Raw genomic sequence first — 21316 nt, 5'->3', positions numbered from 1 at the left:
CACTTTAAAAACATACTAACATTACAAAAATTTTTTAAAAAACCAATAGGTTTTCATTACACATAAAACCTTGTTCATTAAATCTTTGGAGAAAATACAATAATACTAAAATTAATAATAACTATAAAGATAAACTAATACATTCTCCTAGTCATTATTTAACCACTTGGACACACAAAATAGTAAAACACTTTGTTGTGTTTAATTTTAAAGAATGGCTTTGTTGAAATAAAATCATTCAAACTTGGGGGGGTTGTAGCACTGGTCCGTAATTGCCACACGGACTCACGGGCTTCCAATACTGATTCCCAATCACCCTCAGATACATTTTCAGCCATTTTATCAATGATAAAGAATATAAATTTGTTAAAATTGTCACACCTAATAGAATGAGAATAAAGGGCATTGTGGGGGGTCTTTGTTTTTAATCGCCCTCACATGTTCACTGATCCTGTCCCTTAGTCACCGGTAGGTCTTTCCGATATAAAAACTGGGGCAGGAAAGACAAGTTGCCACATACACCACCCTCTTAGTATTACAATTACACTTCCCTGGACATTTCACAGAAATACCGTAACCACTAATACTAACATAGGGTCCATTGTTTATATACTTACAATTCTTACAACTACCACATTTGGACATGTTTGAAAAATATCTATTGTGATCAATTTGTCTCTCTAATATATTTTTTATATTTTTACCCCTACTATAAGTTATTTGAGGTTTCACACCAACTACTGAAACCGTATCCACTTCCAGGAATAAATTCCAACTTCTTTTTAATATGTTAATTACTTCAGACATCCTTTCACCAAATTCTAAAACCATAACATTTGAGTTGAAATTTTCCTTTCTTCTAAACTGGAAGTCATCCCCAGCTTTGTCTATAATGAGAAGAAATCTTCCTTACTGTTATTTTATTTACTGATTTCACAGTTTAGGCACTTTTCTTTGTATGAAGATGTTTCTTATAATTTGTATTACACCATTTCTCCTAATTGTGCTGACCATGAGACATTTACTACCTGGTTTGTTTATTTGTTCCTCTGTGCTACTAATATTACTATATATTGCAGTACAAGTGAGAGATAGCTGTTGGTAGTCTGTTATTTGATGACACTGTAATTTATAGCCTAGCTATTCCCTTTATGGTAGTTTATAAGCAGGGTCCTGCTACAAACACCCGAGTGCCATTAGTTCATGACACACTTGCTCTTTGTCACTTGCTGTAAATGACAAGTGTCTTAACTCTGACTAGTCTGATTCTACTGGACTAGGTTGGTCTCAAACCATCAAACCCTAGAAAACTACATAGATCTCCCTGGGCCCTATCTCTAACTCTCACCCAGTCCCTTAACCGAATCCTTGCTCCTTACATCTAAATTTCCTGAAGACTGTCTAACCCTAGAACTCCCCTACCCCTCTCTAAACCTAAAACTCCCCCAAACCTAAATTCTCCACTTACTTCCTAAACCTAAAACTAATTCCCTGACCACTGTCTTACCCTAAACTCATATCATTCCCTAAACCTAAAACTCTCCTCTTACTCTCAGAATCTAAAAGTCCATTCTTATCCCTAAATCCACTTTCCCCATTCCCTCCCTAAACCTAAATTTATTCTCCTGTTCCTTAAATAAAAAAAAAATCCCCTTTTGCTTCCTAAACTTAAAGTCACTGATCGTTTCCTAACCATAGACTTCCTTTCTAATCCCTAAGCCTAAAACTTCCCTCCCATTCCCTAAACCTAAATCCCCCTCCTGATCATTGCCTGTCAACCAAGGCTACACTCTCATGCACTCCTATTCTCTCCTCATGGCTGCTACACTTATGTACTCAAATTCAGATAATGTGCTCTGGCAAGGTGTAACAGCTCCAGTCTCTGCGCACATCTGACACACCTTGCCTCATTACTTGAGTTTGGACATGGGTTGCTGTCCATGCAAGCTGCAAGATGCTTGAGTCCCTGGCTGTGTGATTGTTACCTTCAAGCATCCGAGACTCTGGTACTTGCAGTAGGTCCTAATAGACATACCAGTGACACACATTCTAAAATGCTGGGGTGAGTAATGACTGATGTGGGAGTGCTTCCACATTTACATCAAATCTTTGCTTTAATATTGCTATACTGCTTGGCAGAACAAATTGCCCCTCCTTTACCCTTCTACTGTTGCTACAACACTTGTCCTGAGCCATGTACCAGTCATGTAGTCAGCTGCTCAGCCTCTCTTCTCCTTAGGTAAGCCCACTGCATTAGTTCATCTGCTTATTCCTTACTATCTTCAGCTGGATCCCCCAACTTCAAGACTCCCTTACTGACCCATGATCTCTCAGATCTCCATCCCTGTGTGACAAACAGTTAACACATTTTTGATAGTTAATTTTCCTTGAGATATGTAACCAGTTTAGGAAAATGCAAAGTCATGAAGGCTGATCTGTTGATAAAAGGAGTTTCAGATATTAGAAAGCATAAAGGTTAAAGCAGAAATGTCTTAATATCATGGAAAGTTAAACAGTTCAAGAAAAAAATCTAAGTCCTTGTAACCATATAACTGCAATGCAGTGATATCCAACCAGTACAGCATGCGAAATATAATGGAAAACTGACAAATCTGTAGAGAAAATATGGGAGAGCTAAATGGCTTCTGTACATGGTTAGTATGGGTAGCCATTGGACCTTATGCATGGGTTATGGCCATAGAGTGTAATAAAATCCACCACTTAAACAGTCTGCTTCATGCATATGTACCAACACTGTTAATATGGGTAGACATTGTACATTATTCATGAGTTATGGCCATGGAGTGTAACAAAAGGCACCACATAAGCAGTCTGCTTCATACATACATACCAACACTGTTAGTATGGGTAGCCATTTTACCTTATGCATGGGTTATGGCCATGGAGTGTAATAAAATGCACCACATAAGCAGTTTGCTTCATACATGCATACCAACACTGTTAGCATGGGTAGGCATTGTACATTATGCATGGGTTATGGCCATGGAGTGTAATAAAAGGCACCACATAAGCAGTCTGCTTCATACATACATGCCAACACTGTTAGTATGGGTAGACATTGTACATTATGCATGGGTTATGGCCATGGAGTGTAACAAAAGGCACTACATAAGCAGTCTGCTTCATGCATACAGTACATACCAATTTTCTCAAATGCAATGGAGAATATACAGGAGTAGAGACAACTAATGTGTTGCTCAGATAGGAGTATGTTAATGCATACTACTCAGTGTGCAGATGCACAAACTACAGCAAGATAAACATCTGCAAGCACCAGAGGGTACCTTCAGAACATCAAGTGTGAAGGTTATTCTCTGGCTTTTTCTAGCCTATTGTGTCAAAAGTATCAAGGGCAATAATTTAGCTAATCAAGGGCAATAATTTAGCTATTTGTTTTGTAACACAGGTTACACTGTATGGCATGCCACCTTCAGGCACAAATTCTTTCAGGATGAGAACTGTGATTTATAAGTCCTATGCCCAACAGAAATAGTTTGAGTCAGCAGTGCAGATGTGAAATAACTGAAATCTTATGACTGGATACCTGTAATGACAGCATAGCTTGCATGATGAGGAAGCTGTGCACTTAGCTGTACTGTGTGGTGCCTCACAGCAACAGCGAAGCTGACCATCGTTGCAGTGTCTGCACTATTTGTCACAGTTCCATCTGTTAACATGTGGATTAGTATGTGATTATCAACTGGACATTGTTCTTTTTCAGTTTTCCATAAATACTTATGTGACCTGCACACGAATGAGATGCATGTTGTATATTTTTAAGGCTTTGAGGGGGGAAGGGGGAAGTAGGAGGAGTGATACATTTCATTGTTGTATAAGCATATTTGTTGTATATGTATTAACTGTAGCTGTCATTAATTTCAGTAAGGAAATCTACTTGAGTGTGCAAGAAATCCTGTCAGAAAAGTGCAAAAAAAAAAAAAAACACTGCAAAAATAAAGGCTATGTCATCAATGATCACCATAAGTCTCTCTGCTAATCTGTAGTGAAGTGACAAGAAAAATGTCCTTGCATGGTGTCTTTGTCCCTGGTGCCAGAGGTTGCCTACCCAGTTATAGCTCCACTGCAGATACCTTATGTTTCAGAAATAACATGACATACTTTTTTATCTTCTTACGCAAGAATGAGGTCTCTAACATAAAACAAATCAAATTTCTATACGAGTTATACTGACTTGGTTGATGACAGTTCATATTATCTGGATCTCTTTATGAGGATATTTTGGTTGAGGAAAGTATTTATTTATTTATTTATTCATTCATTCCAGTTTGATTACCAGGGAAGTCCACTGGGTCAACTTCTCCCATTTTCAGTGGAGGCCCGGGGAGAAAAGCTCCGAAAATGCATTAAAATATATTACATACAGGATTTCAACACAATCAAGATTTTAGAAAGCATTAAACAATTTACAGAATACGATTGCAAAGAATACAAGACAATTCATGTTGAAATTGATTAAAAATTTGCTTTTTACATTATAGTTATGCTTATTACATTTGCATAGTAAAGCAGTAATTCTTTGAGATCCCTAAACAGAGAGTTAAGGTTGTATAGAATTTGCCTGTAGTGAAGAGATTCAGGGATGGAGAAATAGGGTGGTGCTTTGACTGCATGTATTAGAGATAGAAATTAGTGCTCAGTATTTACAATATTTACACGTTTTGTTGAGCAAGTAGAGTTCTAGGAGTTGAAGGATTGTCTAGTATTTAACAAGTTTTGTTGACCAAGTATTGTTGTAGGAGTAGAAGGATTAGTTGATTTTGTTGAGCAAATCTAGCTCTAGGGGTAGAAGTAGTTAAGTAGAAGGATAAAGTTGCAGGACATTGCAGGGAGAGATTGATATAGTTGTAGGAATTTGTCTATAGGAGGAGGATAGGGCAAATGTGTCAGAATGAGGAGACTCTTATACTAGAAGTGATCCAAGATTAAGTAGGGAGGAGGCAGGGGCATTTTTGTTTAGTGGACAGGTGTTTGAAAAGTAGGGCCTTGAAAAGTATGTATTTAATGAAGTTTTATGAATGGAGATTTACATAAAAAATTTAAAGATGGCTCTGCTTCAGTGATTCTTCCTTTCTTTCATTTTACAAAGAAATCTGTAGCTCTCCATCATACTGAGGAATCTAGAGTAGTCAAGAGACTATTCAATGGTGCATAGCTCTTCCAACCATGTTAGGGCCTCATATGCATGGTTTAAGACAAAATTTCATTTTAGAAATGATTGAGGAAACAAAAGCAATTAATGCCTTATCCTGGCATTGAGGACAAATAACTAGCTAGTACCCGCTGTATAAAAGATATAATTTTGTCTAACAAAGTCAGAGTTTGATGCAGTGAATGATTTAATGATGTTTGCAAGCTGCTAGTGTCAGAAGACATGCATGGCTTAGACTTCAGCTATTCCCAGGGGATGTGGATATTGCGACAGTAATCTAGGAGATAACCATACTAAAGATATGCTGATTACATAGGCAAAGAACGATATGCTGATTACATAGGCAAAGAATGGAAAACACAATGCTAAAATGGAACAGATGTTTAATATTGCCAACTCTCAATATCCAAGAATTTTTTATTGCTTAAAATACGTATTCTGGGATTCACTTTATAATCTCAAAATACTGCAATCTCAAGACTATAAAGCCAAACATTCACAATATCAAAACCCCAAAAGTGCGAAATTCAAAATCACGACTTTTAAATACACCCCCACCACACAAACATACATACATCTTCCTCCCCACACAACAAACTAACAAAACACACAGAAACACAACAACACAAATACACACACCTACCCTACATATACCCCCCATGTGGGGGACTGTGCCCCCTTGCTACTTATATATACTAACTCTGAGGTCGCACTAAAAAACCAAAGACACTAAACCCACCACTACATACTCTATATTCCCTTGCACAAACATACACCACATACGCACAAACACCACCACTCTCAACACTTACACACTCACACTCTTACCTTCCTACCCTAACCTACACCTGAAACTTCCCAACACACTCACATACACTCAAATCCCTACCCAAAACCCTTAACAAACAGCATTTATCTAAATCTCCACATATAGCCACACAGTGTTAGGCAAACCATATCCCACAGCACACCGCACCTTACAAACACAGCGAATTCCACGTACCGTGCCACCACAACCGCGAATTCGACACTTCGAATTTGATCAAGTGTAGTTTCACTTAACTGCAATTTCAGCATTTTCGTCTCGAGATACTGAAATTTGAGATTTCAGTATTTCAAGATAGTAAAGTGCTTCCGTATTATGAGATAACAACACCAATTTCAGCAGCAGGAATAAGACAAAAATAGCAATGTAGGCCCCCTCCAAAAAGGGTCAGTCCTTCCAGTGTTAGTCTAAGTGACTCTTATGTTCCCCTTTCCCTCTTTAATCTTTAAACAATGTTACAGGCAAAGTATCAATCATTACATCAATAACTACTAACATATTACCCCACACAAGTGGATATTACAGGTTATCTTTAGTGGTTGGTTTGACAACTGAACTTTACAGAAATGAGTACCCTGGCTCATTTTATAGACCTTTTCCCTACAAAAGTCCTGGATCTTACCGTATAATTGGTAATCTAGAAGGAAATACAATGAGTTCTATTTTATCAATAGGACACAGAGTTTTCCATCCCTTCCCTCCTGAATGAACCAGTAGTTCTACTGCCAGTATCTACCTGAACCATTCATTCCTCCACTGGGAATGGGAGTCTGGCTACTGGGAATGCACATCAGTTTCCAACCCGGACACTATATGCCAGGCCCAATATATGACAGGATGAAAGCCTTGTATCCCATTCATTCCCAGTTCTAGGATGTTCCCCAGTTTGCCCAGCCCAGCACAGGACATGGGTAACTTATTCTCAGGATGCAAGCCCTCTGGGGTATTTGTTTCTTCATATCGACACATCAGCCATGTCCCCTGATGACAGGTGAGAGTTGGGTAGCTGGGAGTGTACTGGTCATTCAGTATGGCAGCATGATCCCTGTTCATAGGTTCATAGGTAGGTACTAGGCTATCGGCCCAAGGGCCTACGCAAGCCTAGCCAACAAGGTTCCCTGGCTTATGCCACCCAAGAAAGTTATTTTCCTGTGCCATTGTCCAGCAGAGACACAGAAGTGATCCCTGGGGTGTATTTCCTATTTCCCATCCACTCATCAAGATTTTTCTTGAAGAGTGCTAAGGAAGAACTTTGCTTGACATAGATGGGTAGCCTGTTCCAGAGTATGGGAAGTCTCTGGAATAGGAATCTATCCCTCCAGCATGTCCTGTTTATTGTGGTGACAAGGTTTAAGTCCCTAGAGCGTGTAGCTTGGAGGGATTGGGATTTCTTTAGGTGCAGCATGTCCAACAGCTCTGGGTTTGACATAACTTTATATGTAAGGCAGAGATCACCTCTGAGTAGGCGATATGCTATGGAGTAAAGCTGGAGTTTTTTGAGGCGGTTAGTGTAGGGCATTTGTTTGAGTCCAGTAATCCTCTTTGTGAGGTACTTCTGTGGCCTTTCCAGCTGCTGCAGATGTCTTGTGAGGTACATTCCAAAAGGGGTGTTGTACTCTATAGTGGGTCTAGTGAGTGTTGAGTAGAGGGGAATGATGACCTCTTTTTTCCTGGATGAGAACCCTTTTATGATGAGGTGTGCCATGTAGAAGGACTTCCTGACTATTGTGGCGATGTGACTATCAAAGGAGAGACTACTGTCCACCTGGGTCCCAAGGTCTCTTATCACGCATTTGGTGTTAAGTAGATTGCTGCCTATGTGGTAATTCATTGGTACAGAGTTTTTACCAAAGGGGATGACACTGCACTTTTTGGCATTGAGCTTGAGGCCATGGCTCTGACACCAGGCATCTGTCTCAGAAAGGCCCTTCTGTAGGATGTTCAGATCATTTGGGGACTTGACTATGGCTCCTAGTTTTCAGTCATCTGCAAACTTCGTTAGCCAGAGGCCTTCTGTGTTAGCCTGTACTTCAGAGAAGTAGATACCAAATAGGAGCGGTCCCAGGACGGAACCCTATGGTACTCCACTTGTCACTGGTTTGAGGTCAGATTTGGAGTCTGCAACTTTTACAGTGTGGGTTCTGTCAGTGAGCCAGTTGGCAACCCATCTTGTGACGTAGGGATTTATGCCTAGTTTATTGAGTTTAGCTATAATTCCAGAATGGGGGATGGTGTTGAAAGCCTTGGCAAGGTCAAGATAGGCTGTGTGAACCACCTTACCCTCATCTACGGTTTTAGTGACTGCCTCAAAGAAGTCGATCAGGTTCAGGAGGCATGATCTGCCTTTCACAAACCCAAACTAGGTGGGATCCAGAGTTTGGAGGTTACCAATGTCTTTGTTTATGAGTTCCATGATGATACGTTCCATGTTCTGGAGTTCTTACCCATGAACAAGCTCCCAGTTGCAATCACATGTGAAATTCCTGACCTGTGCAATACACCACTTGCATTGTCTGCTTGACAGGCTCATGTCGCATGGGTGTAACACTCAATGCTCTCTCTAGGTGTCACCCAAGTGTTGAGCCAGAGCCACCTGCCTCTTCCTCGACGGATGAGCTGACATTGTGCACTCAGTCCTATACTCCCAGCCCAACTCCTCCTGCACTCATGCTGCTGACTGAACACACATCATCTGGGTTTCAATCAAAGCTTCATTCTTTTGTACCACATGACTGGCTTAGCATAGCAGAAAATTTTATTCGAGGTTCCTTGTGGCTCCAAAACGGAAAGCAAATAGAGATCAGTGGTAAACATAGTATTTTAAGGAATTTTCATATACCAAAATTGGATCAATGTTTTCTAATAAATGGGGACACTTGGGTGGCAAGACTTAGAAAGAAGAATCGTTATCTACATACCCCAGTCTGCTCAATCCACAGGAAATCTTTCTAGTTCCATATAGAATAGTTTCATTTTCATTTTATAGCCTTTGCTTGTGGGCTGTCCACTATCTGAGAAGACCTTCATCAGACCTTTCCCCAGAAAAACTTTTTTTTTTTTTGGTTTTAGTTTTTGAATCTTATAAAACTGACGTATTTCTTCTGTGGCAAAAAATGCCAAAGATTTCTGCATTAGTGAGTCACATACTGAACATACCTTCAGCATCAGCAAGGTGATACCTCATATTGGTGAAGTTTGTGCCATTTGGGATTCTGATGGTCTCATTAGAAAGGTTCAGTACTTAAAATGATGGGCTCAAGTCACAGAGTCCTTTTAACAACTCATACCAGCTATAGAAGTTATAGCAAAATAACCTATAGCAGGTAAGGCCACAACATTTAATTCTGGGAGTGCTTTTCTGTCCTGTGGTGCCCTTTCATACAGTAGCACCAGGTGAATTAGTACATATTTGGAGGCCTAAGGAGGTCTAATCTGTTGCTTTTAATAAATCCCTGATTTTTTTTAAGTAATGCTATTGTCATGTATATATGAAAGAAAAAACAGAGTAGTACATATGACCTACTGAGAATTCCATACAAACCTCTAGCTAAGAATCTTTAAGACAATAAAAAAAGCTACATAGTACATCAATAAGCAGGTGATGGGGGAAAGGTTTGGACTGAACACAGGATAAATACATAAAGAAACTAATGCTTCAATCTCTTGTTCTTCAAAATTGGTTTCAATGAGACCACATCATTCAAACCCAGAAACTTTTCAGATCCTAACTCTACAATCTGTCTTATTTCAATAATTTCAGTATAATTCTTTAAATGCCCTGCATGTTGGTTAGATTTAATACAAGATAAAACTTTGAATTTAAAACTATGTTTTTGACCATTGTCTAAAATATGCTTGGTGAGAGCATTTGTAGATTTACACTTGACTGATGTCTGATATATTTTAACAAATATGTTGCTTTAACATGATTGGTTTTACCTACATAAAAAGCCTTATATAGCTGAGATATATAAGACATCTCCTATTGCAGACAACATAATCTGTAAACTTATAAATTCTGCCTGTCGACTCATAGTAGTATTTATCAGTCTTATCAATAAATTTACAGAATTTACAATTTTAACAAGAAAAGTACCACATGTATTTGCTGTTTTGGCTTTCTTCTATAATAGAAACCCTTTCACGTTTTTCTTATTATTGTAACAGAATCTTGAAATATAGCCAACAATATTCCTAAATTTCTTGTCCACAGTTAAAACATTTCAGCTCTTGCATATTATATCACATACTGGGTCTACCTGACTTTGTCAAAATCTCACATCATCGAATCCCAGTTCGTTGAGATGAAAATATCAAAATCTCACTTCATCGAACCAGCGGAACAACAAAGATCTTCCCAGGGTAAGTAACCTGTTGTGTGAGACAGTGACCTTTGCCTTTTTCCCAACTGTAGTGCAATCTTGGAGTTGGTATATTTAGTTGAATGGGGGGTGGGGAGGCGGTAGCCCTCTACCTGGGTTGGTTAAAGATGGTGCGGTTTAGGTTTTTATTTCTTTTTGGGTAAGTGGTTATTTACCCTGGGAAGATCTTTATTGTTCTGTTGGTTCGATGAAGTGGGATTTCAATATTCTCATCTTTACAACCTGTGATTTTATGATGTGGGATTTTGACAATGTCAGGTAAACCCCACATAACATGTTAGTGCCTCTAGAATAAACTAACGGTACATTTACTACTTCCGTACTATTTCTGATGCTACATTATCTTTAATAACGACAGGGCTGAAAAATGGCCATGCCATAGTCGGCCTTCTATCCATCACAATCTGTCTGTTGAAGTCAGTTTCTTGTTGTCCATAGTCTTTCTCAAAAAAATCTTGGGAAAATTATCTAATATATGTTTTACAGCATCATCACCTATGGTGAGTCTAGAGACATGCATAAACTGACCCCACATAATATTATGAAAATATGGCGTGGATGCATGCTGCATAAATATGAGTTGCGTTTGCGCACTTTTATATAGACACAAGTCTCCAACAACCCTGATCTTTTCTGGAAATTCTAACATCCAGAAAATCAATAAATGATTCAGAATATTGTAATTCAAACTTAAGGAAATCAGTGGAAGACTGCATATAATCCTGTAATAGATGTAAGGCGGTAGCCTTGCCATGCCATATCAAAAATATATAATTCACAAAGCATACATAATGTGAGACATAGTTAATGAACAAGGGTGAATTCCTTAAATGATTGTTTTCCCATTCTGTCAGTACAAGGTTAGCATATGAATAGGCACAAACAGTGCATGTTGCTACACCTTTCTTCTGAATATAGTACTTCCCATTATACATAAAAACATTATGTTTAAATACTAATTCGAATAAAGCACATATTGACTCAGTGAAACACATGTCTAAATCACTATAGGTAGATCGATGGGCTCTAATTGAATCTATACCTATTTCATTTGGAATCACTGTGAAAGTGATACGATATAAAATGTTACATTAAAAAAGAATCCCTGTATTCATGCTATACCACCTATAAAAACTCTCAAAATATTTACTGTCATCTAGAACTCTATAATTTTAAAACATCTATTTTCAGTACTTCATCCAAGTATATAGATATAGGCACTGTGGCCCAGCCACAAACTGACACGACTATATGTCTCAGAGGTAGGTTTTCTTTATCTTTATGCAGCTTAGGTAAAACATAAATCACAGGTACCAAAGGTTCATTGACATAAAAACAATCGAACAACTCAGACTTGAGAATACCATTCATATGTAAATCAAAAATGGCAGCTTTCATGTTCTGTACTAACTTGTAAACATAGCATTTCTCAGTGTTTTCATAAACATTAGCACCACATAGCATGTCATCCACCTTTTTAACATAATCTTATCAAAGATCACCTATATTTCCTCCTTTATCAGCTTGTTTGATAATATTTTAAATTGCTTGTAAACCATGTAAAGCTAACAATTAATCTGTATTATTTCAGATTGTAATATATCTTACCTTTAGGGTGAGAGGAAAAAATGTTCTCTAATATCTTACTGACATAAAGAAGACGTGCTAGTGAAAATGCTCCTGCTGTGCTGTGTACTCCATTTTTTATTTAGTAAAGATGTAGTTCGCTGGTACATGGTGCCCACAGATCCTATTGTGTTTTACATAGTAGGATGATAACTAAGGATTTGTAGATGGGGGGGTGTTAGTTAGGATAATAATTTTCTTATTGCTGGCTTGTGTCCATAAGGGACATGGGGGCCAAACCAGGGGAAAATTTACGATTTCCCATCCCTTTGTCAAGGTTTCATTTGAATAAGGTCGGGGAGGACCTCTGTTTTACATTGAGGATGAGCCTATTCCATATTATTGAGATCCTTTGGGACACATATCTGTCTCCCAATACATTCTGTTCATGTCACAAATGAAATTCAGATCCCTGGATCTAGTGTTTCTGGTGCTGTTTGTTTTGCGCATGTGCAACAGAATTAGCGCTGAGTATGAAGAAGTCATGTAAGTCAGGCAAGGCTATCCTCTCAGCAGCCTGCAGGAGACTGAATACAGAGACAGAGCCTTTAGGTGATCAATGTAGGGCAGGGTATTCATGTCCTGAATTCTGTCATTTACAGTAGCTCTGTCTAAAGAGTATACACTATTTAAAAAGTAAAGTTGGTTGCTTTATTTCTGTCACAGACAGTATGCTAAAGATAAAACTGCCTTGCATAACTTTCAAGTAATGCTGACATTAATAATTGGCAAGAAACCTTCCTTCTTCACACAGCATCTTGATATGTTATGTCAGGATAGTATCCATCATGCATACTTTGACAAAACACTAAATCAGTCTGTTTTAAAAAACAGGAAGAGATGCTCTCAAGTCAACCAAACATTTATCAAATCACTCAGTTAAGCAACAAATGTATGTTACCAAACCGAGTCACTATAATCATTTTTTAACTCTCCTGTCTTGATGCGTAGACAAATGCTAATGCCCAAACCTAAATAAATCGCTCACTGCCACCTGACTTTTTATCCTACTTTAAATTTCAGAGAAAAAAATACTTCTAAGACAGTCTGCAGACTTCTACAACAATTGCAAAAGATGCCCAAGTCTAAAAAAATTCATTGAATACCCCAGCTTCCTAAAATGACTGTACCCAGCACATCATCGCAAGTGTCATATTCAGTCTGCCTCTTCCAATAAGGACCATGCCCTGACCTTTCAACCATACTACTTTTCTGTACCCAGAGTATTCATGTTTCTCTGGTCTGAGATTTTTGCTTTAGTACTTGTCTTTGTACTTCAACAAGGGTGTTTTACGCTCCAATTATTTAACATATTAGCGAATGGACAATTCTGAAAGATTCATGGCATGGTTTTAGAAACAAATTCAGCACAACGACACTATCAGTAGCACTACTGTCTTCATTATTCTCCAACGTGATAAGGAGCACCTGATGCTGTCTATCTTTGCAGATGTGGCAACTGATTGGTCTCTGCTGCTGTCCAAACCTATCAAGTTAAGGTTCAGGACACATTTCATAAGCTGGTTCCGCACGTTAACAGGGGTGTCATTCCCGGTTGTCTCTGGGATAGTCACATAAGTTTCTGGTGCATTCACAACTGGAATACCACAATGGTCTGTCTTATAGTTAGTTATCTGTTCCTTTCCTAAGAATTTTTCTGTCAGTCTTCATCTTTGGTTATAAAGTGATGATTTACTCCTAAAATCTGGAACAACTTTAGATGCCTTACCCTCTCCTTTTTCAGCCAAAGGCTAAGCCACAGAAATGTAGCCATTATGAGCAAGGCGTGAGCTACAGTGATTTTAGTTAGCACTAAGGATGCCAGCCCTATTAGTATGTGAGATTTACTTAATAATCACAGAGAGTAGATATGGAGCATAGTTATCTAGAGATCTAGCTAAACCAGTTTCTATCATTCATATATCATGCTGGGATAACCACACAGAGTAGATAAGGAGTATAGTTACCTGGAGATCTAGCTAAACTAGTTTCTATCATTCACATATTATACTGAGATAACCACACAGAATAGATAAGGAATGTAGTTATCCAGCAAGCTAGCTAGGCCAGTCTCTATCATTCACATATTATACTGAGATAATCGTACAGAGTAGATAAAGAGTATAGTCATCTGAAGATCTAGCTAGACCTGTCTCTGTCATTCATATATCATGCTGAGATAACCACACAGAGTAGATATGGAGCACAGTTATCAGGGGTCTAGCTAGTGCACTCTATATCATTCAGACATTCTGAGATAACCACACAGAGTAGAAATGAAGCATAGCTATCTAGGGGTCTAGCTAGACCATTCTCTGTCATTCATATATCATGGTGAGATAACTACATAGAGTAGTTAAGGAACATAGTTAACTGGGGATCTAACTAGACCAGTCTCTACCATTCATATATCATGGTGACATAACCTACTGATCTTAATTAGCTCAGGCTGTGTTATAAATTGACCAATTCATTCACAACCAGAACCAGAAATGCCTTTTAATTAATCTGTTTATCACTAAGATGGAATGTACAATATCTGTGGTGTCTGGAAGAAATGCAATGGGGGGGGGGGCAAAAAGAAAAAAAGAAAGTGTTTTTGGAGGTGGGTTCCTTCGTAACCCTCACATAGTATATTACCATATACTCCATACATACACATATTAGCCTCACAACCATGGTAAGAAGAAAATCACCCTACCAGGGTGAAAAAGTAACTTGCCCCCTGTAATTGTGTAGCACAGCAAATAAATATAAAAGCATTCCAGGACTATTGAATTTGGGAAGCTGGGATCTGCAGAATGTCTTCATGGAGTTAGCATTCATTGAAAATTAAAGTTCTCCTTCAAGGCAGTGTTTCTTCAAAGACTCAAGACTCAACTGCTACACAGCAAGGGTTCATGCTTGATTCCAGATTATTATTCTTAACTGAAATTATACTTTTTAAAAACCAAACCAGCATAAGAATGTACCACTTTCCCATCCTTCAATCACATCAACATACATGTGTAGTGTGGTCAACTCCTTCTAGAAGGGATTTGCCTTATCAGCAACACATCTTGCAAAAGTCAGGCAAGGGAAGAGGTAACTGTATCCAACATACTGTTGGTAGTCCTGGAATTGTTTCAAAATGCTCCAAAACTCTGTTTTCGTGAGGACTATCAAAGTATCTATTGCACACAATATGAGTTACTATGCTCAGGGCACTTATCTGCATTCAAACCTCACCATGAATGCAGCATTGATGTCTCGCCTACCATGGTTTGCTAATGAAGGCAACTGATGCTTGCCCTGAATGTGAGAGGCCTAGCTTTGATCTTTGTAACAACATGTACCTGTCAAATGGTTTTAACTAATTCATTATTTATTGTAGAATTATTATCATTTGGAATTAATTATTATGTTTTTAAATCATTTTTAAAGCTGTATAATAATTTTTCTATGTGTAATTGCATTTTTTCTTGCATGGTATAATAGTAAATGTGATGTGAGTTAGGTTTGTCTGCAAAAATGATAAACACAAGAAAAATCACACAGAGCAATGTGTAGCCATTTTGCTCTTTTATACAGAAGTGCTGGTAACATATGGCTGTTTATTTCTCCATATAATTATGTATAATTAGACCTGAACCTTTTAAGATGTCCTTCTTGACAGTTCTGTAGTACCATTGATAGCACCACTAAATATCCTGTTTTAAGTCATTCCTTTGTAGTGTGAAATATATTTCTAAAAGCCCTAGCCGCATGTTCTCTGCTCCAAGCTATGACTGATCAACAGATTATGCAGTGCTGATAAACCAGATAAACTGTATCAAGCAGAACACATTCCTCTTAATCTTTAGACCATATTTACACTGTTTACCTAACTGTTTAACTGAATGCTAGTAAATTCTACAGTGGCAATAAAGAGGTTAGAACCTGATTATAGATTTAAGAACAGACTGTAATGACATTTTTTATAACATTGCTATAGACTGATTACCTGTTGTCCAGGTAGTCCGGATGCACCTTTAGGACCAGTAGCACCTCTTTCACCCTAAGAAAAAATGATAAGGAATATTATTATCTGCAGTTGTCACAAGAAATAGTTAAGGATAATTATTAGGGTCGTGTCTACACCAGTCTTATAGGTAGATTGATTGTAGGATTAACTTAAAGGCATTTAAGCATATAAGCAGAAAATGAAGTGTGTGTGTGTGTGTGTGTGTGTGTGTGTGTGTGTGTGTGTGTGTGTGTGTGTGTGTGTGTGTGTGTGCGTGCTTGCGCGCGCGTGTGTGTGTGTGTGTGTGTGTGTGTGTCTGTGCATGTGCACGTGCGTGTGTGTCTATGTGTGCGCACTTGTGTATGCATGCACACACATCCTGAGATGGACTGATGCCCAGTCCACATTTTCTTCCATCCCTTATAACGATTCTTGATTGTGCTAGGCTTCATCTCTCCCACAAACTTGCAATGGTGGGATCAAACAATTCTGGGTAGAGAATTTTAAAACTTGGTGAAATTACACATAAGAATTGTCCAGATTAGGTTTAGTCTCACATTATTTTGCTTTATGAGTAGCTTCAGATCTAACTTTCAAGGTTGGCATAATAGGGGGTCGGGATTGGCTTAATACCTCAGAATAACCATAGGCTGTATCATTGCACAATTCTAACCTGAAAGGTGGTTTTGCAGTGCACGTGTGAAATCACCTTCAGGAAAGAATGTGACTAGGACAGTAAAATAGATCATGGTAGAGTTTCACAGGTTTAAAATGCGCACCCTCAAATAACTAGACTATGACCATTTTTAAAAATATCATAATAGATAATGCCATATATGAAGTGCTTATTTCAGGTCACAATTAGCTTCTGATGAGTTGAGATAAGAAACTGCTTTCTGGAAAAATGATGCATGGATATGGTGAGGTGAGGGATTATAAACAATAATAAACTGTTTTCTTTATTATAGAAAAATATAATTCACAAATTTGTTATTGGATAGCATGGGCACTTATCAATGTCATTGTCACTGGGAAGTAGGCACCTCTTTATGTCATCTAAAAGGGTTGTGGTGTTGTAGATTTAATCAAATGCACTAGTTTGGTGGGGTTATAGGCTTTTTTTTTTATTAAACTCCACTTGTAGCTACAAGGTTACTGTTTTCTTTATTTATGTATGAACTTGTCTGGGTGGATATATACTAGTATACCGCTGTTATGGGCACTGGGGAACTGGTTTTCTTAACATAATTTTAAAGAGGCTTGGGCTTCAGTGTATAGTGAGAAACTGTAGTGGGTGGGTAGGTAGATTTATTTTATTTGTATTAAAGGAGCACACTTATAAGAAGACAGATGCAATTATTTCTGTTTAACAAAAGTGTAAGAGAGAACATCTGTCACCTTTGGCACTGACATTTGATGACTGGCATTCCAAATTATCACTTCAACTGATATTGCCATAGGTGTAAGTTATGAAATTATACTGGGTTGGGAGAGGGGCCTTTTGTTAAAAATAAATCCAGACTTGTGATAAGGATTGGACCATTTTTTTTCAGAAAAACAATGCTGGTGGTATAAGTAATTTTTTTTGTTATTACTAGGGCTGCTAATGCTGAGGGAATGACTACCTTATCATCATAAAATGGTCTAATATTTGGTGAGGTATACAGAACTTAGCTGAGTGGACAGTTTTTAATATAAACTTACTTAAGATTAAAAATTGATTTTTTAACTTGATCACCACCATTACTGCAATCTCTGAGAGTGATGGGGCTATGTGCTCAGTTGGCACAGAGAATTAAGGGTCTATTAACAAGCTATTTCCTATGGTCCAGGGTCCAGAGCTTGATTCCCTTAACCTCCATTACCTAATTGCGTCACTCTGAACAAGTCACTTAACCAGACAGCACTTCTGGAAAGAGTCTAAAAATGTTATTGGAGATCAGTGCTTTATCCTGGTTAACAAATAAAATAGTAAATATCAGTATAAATTGGCTAGATTGTATAGGCATGTGAAAGTAAAATAAGTAAATAGGGAGGAGTCTAGTTTTTGCTTATTTTTCACTGCTATGAACCATACTTTCAAATGAACCTCCATATTTCTATGTGCCTTTTCTTTTTAACATCCTTTTCACATTTTTGCATCCCCTAAAACTTCTAGGTCCTTATCACAAATCTTTCTTCCCTCTGGGGATAAATATGCTTGTTGTATATTGTGTAACAACAGTACAACTGAGTGTAAACCTTTGAATGTATACTAACAGTGAATTTGATATATTGCTGATGCAAAATTTATCATCAAGAATATTTGCCCTTAATTGTGACATATCAAAATAAAAACTAATTGATGATGAGAAATTTTCAGAAGGTAGGAAAGAGACCAGTGGTATCCCTCAGGGCTTGGTACTGAGGTATCTACTTTTTGTTATTTACTTTTCATATCTATAAGCAGAGAGACAAGATCTCTGGCTAATCAAGTTTGCAGATAATTGCAAACTGAGGGGTTGTTGTTAAGCCACCCTATGACACCCACACACCCTGAATGAACTTGCACCAGTAAACTATTGGTGTACTCAAAATGGGCTCTGTCTAAATGCTACAAAGTTTAGTGGACAACTCCTCCTTTCATATTCTCCAGACAACGCACCTCTATAAAACAAAAATGCACTTTGAGACTTATGTACTTGGGATGATAGATCCCACTGTTCTAACTATCATGTAATAATGGTTGTCAGGAAATCATTTTATTCAGTCCAGAAAATTGACAAAATAATAGGTCTAAGAAGGTCATCATTCCCTTATAGTCAGGCTATTTGCCAAATCCAGTGCCCCCTCTGGTATGTATCTCACTAAATATATCAAACAATTACAAAGACACCAAAGGCTCCTGACCAAAAACATCACAGACCTGAAGTCTCTGAATGTACCAAGAGAGGCTGGCAGCTTTATTCATTTGTTCAGAGTGTTATACACTTTTAGGGGAGATCTATGTCTTGCTTAGTGCACAGTTAGTGACGTAATTGTTCTTGACCTCCTGTTTCTTTACAAGTCCAATATCTCCACCATCACAAGAATTAGGGACTTAAATCTTCACTGACAGAAAAATAAAACATGATGGGGGATAGGTTTATAATCCAGTGCCTCTCAAACCTCTGGAAAAAAACTTTCCTTGCATGTTACACAGTGAACCCTAGATGACTGAATGAGTAGCCACAAATTTATTCCAGGATTGAGTGGTATGACCCCCTGTAGAAAGGGGGTGAAGCCTGATTGAGGCTACTGGCAAAGGTGAGAAAGGTCATGAGACTCAGTGGTCTTCCTCAGCCTTACTCATCCTCTGAAGTATGACTGGTGGTTTCCCCAGCCCTACACCCCAAAGTATGACTGGTGGTTTCCCCAGTCCTACCCCAGAAAGTATGACTGGTGGTTTCCCCAACCCTACTCCTCCCCCAAAGTATGACTGGTGGTTTTCAAAGTCCCCACCAGGTAAACTGCATGATTCAGGGTGCTCCTATGTGTTTGCATCCTTTTCCACATCTCCCAGAAGAGGTGAAGAGGCCACCTCCTTTAATCGTCCCCTTCCAGCTTGGCTCTTCAGGTGCTGGTGCCGTTTATTGAACCCTGACCAGATGTGTCATAATAAGGGCTCCATCACTCTCCATCACTAAGCCAGACTAGTGTTATAGGCATCTCATTTGAAAAAGGTTATATATACATTTGAAGACAACTGGGAACTTATGGAGGAACCACATTTATCATGGTCAGTAAAGTATCTCTCCAGAAAATATTTGGAAATTTTAATCTGACTGATAATACTTAGATGATTTATTGACAGGTCATCATAGTCACATTAACGTTAAAGCAGTGGATAAACTGAGTCATATTCATAGTAGAGAAAGTAGCACAAATCTTAAGAGAAGATCACTCTATTAGACACTGAGTTTGAACCTGAGGTTATGGAAGTTAATCAGTCGATCATAATATATACTTAGTGGTCTGATGGCCATCTATAGACCTAGAAATAAAAGTTTCATGTCTAGCAAACTTTTAACACAAAATCAGTGATTGTGAGGTTGTGTCTAGTAGCACACAAAAACCTACTATAAGATGAGTTTCAAAGATCCATATTGCCTCAATATGGGATAACAATATGGAAAAAAAATAAACAAAAAAATGCAGCACACTAATGAGTTTTGTGATTTATGTTTCTTTTTTATGTTTCTTTTTATGTACAGATGCATGGGAAGGACTCTCTGCTCCTGTGAAACCTTGCAATTATAGTGACGTACTAGGAGGTTGGTGAGGGGGTGAGGTATTGACAGCTGTGACTATCTCTGTAGGAGTCATATTGTAACAAACTGTGGCACTCTGCGGTAGAGCACAGGGGCATGTTCTGCTCTGCAGTCCTGAATCAGGTCAATTTTTAAGTTTTTTTTTTCTGCTACAGTTAGCTAGGACCATGCAGCCAGTTTCAGTTCCACATTATGTAAATGACAGCATGTGTTTTTGGTGATACATCCACTGATTTTAATTCAGTTATGCCACTGGATCAGACAAGCTTGGTTGCTCATTCGTGCTTGTATGGACTGTACTAAGGTACAGATTGTGTCAGTGCATCATTGCATCTTTACCGTTGTATCTGTTGCATTCTCACAGTATTTGGCATGATACTGTTGTTGCTCAACTATGTTATTCTCTGTAGCACATCAGTTCTACATGACTGCTGGGAGCAAGGACAAACCATTAGCTGTCAGTGGAATACAGCTTTACCAATACAAATGTATGCACCACTTTTGCTCTGCCCCACATGTTTTTGAATTGTGAAGAATGGCACTGCCCTTCACTAGCATAACTACTACATTCTTGTACTCTTCTACATATTCAGTATTGCATGCTACTACTCCATTTTGCTTTGAAAATTTATGAATTGTGCAAGGTTCTGCTATGAGGTCTGGACTGCATACCAGCCCTGTGCAAGTGCAGATGATATCTATGAATCCGTGCTTTCCATGCAAGTCATCCAGTGAATGCTAAGATTTTTAATGGTTCTGCCAGGGGAATTATTTTTTTGTCCCCTTGCTCCACCAGTTCTGACTCCCTTATCTGCAGCCAGTCAGCCCAATGGGTGAGACCCAGACTTTACATTATTTAGGTGAAAACCCTCTAGCCCATTCAGTCACAGTCCAATAAACTTTATCAGACATTGGTAACAAAGAGATGAATTGCATATAACATCTAGCAATACACAGATGAACATTTAAAATAAATTCTTATTAGTAAATTAGCTCCAAATAATCTTCTCAACCTAAACA

At 38.2% G+C, this 21316-nt stretch overlaps 1 protein-coding gene across 1 annotated transcript in view; it reads right to left on the bottom strand.

The window, feature by feature from the left end:
- LOC122797026 (collagen alpha-1(XXI) chain-like) overlaps positions 1-21316 on the bottom strand; it is a 1114432-nt gene that overhangs the window by 393523 nt on the left and 699593 nt on the right. The window contains exon 18 of the mRNA XM_044065795.1: positions 16008-16061. Coding sequence (XP_043921730.1) covers positions 16008-16061 — 54 coding nt within the window. The remainder of the gene's footprint in view (positions 1-16007; positions 16062-21316) is intronic.

This window comes from Protopterus annectens, chromosome 3.part0 (genome assembly GCF_019279795.1).
Source record: "Protopterus annectens isolate FY-2018-M chromosome 3.part0, PAN1.0, whole genome shotgun sequence".
Lineage (NCBI taxonomy): Eukaryota > Metazoa > Chordata > Ceratodontiformes > Protopteridae > Protopterus > Protopterus annectens.
This window is presented reverse-complemented; position numbering and strand designations above follow the sequence as displayed.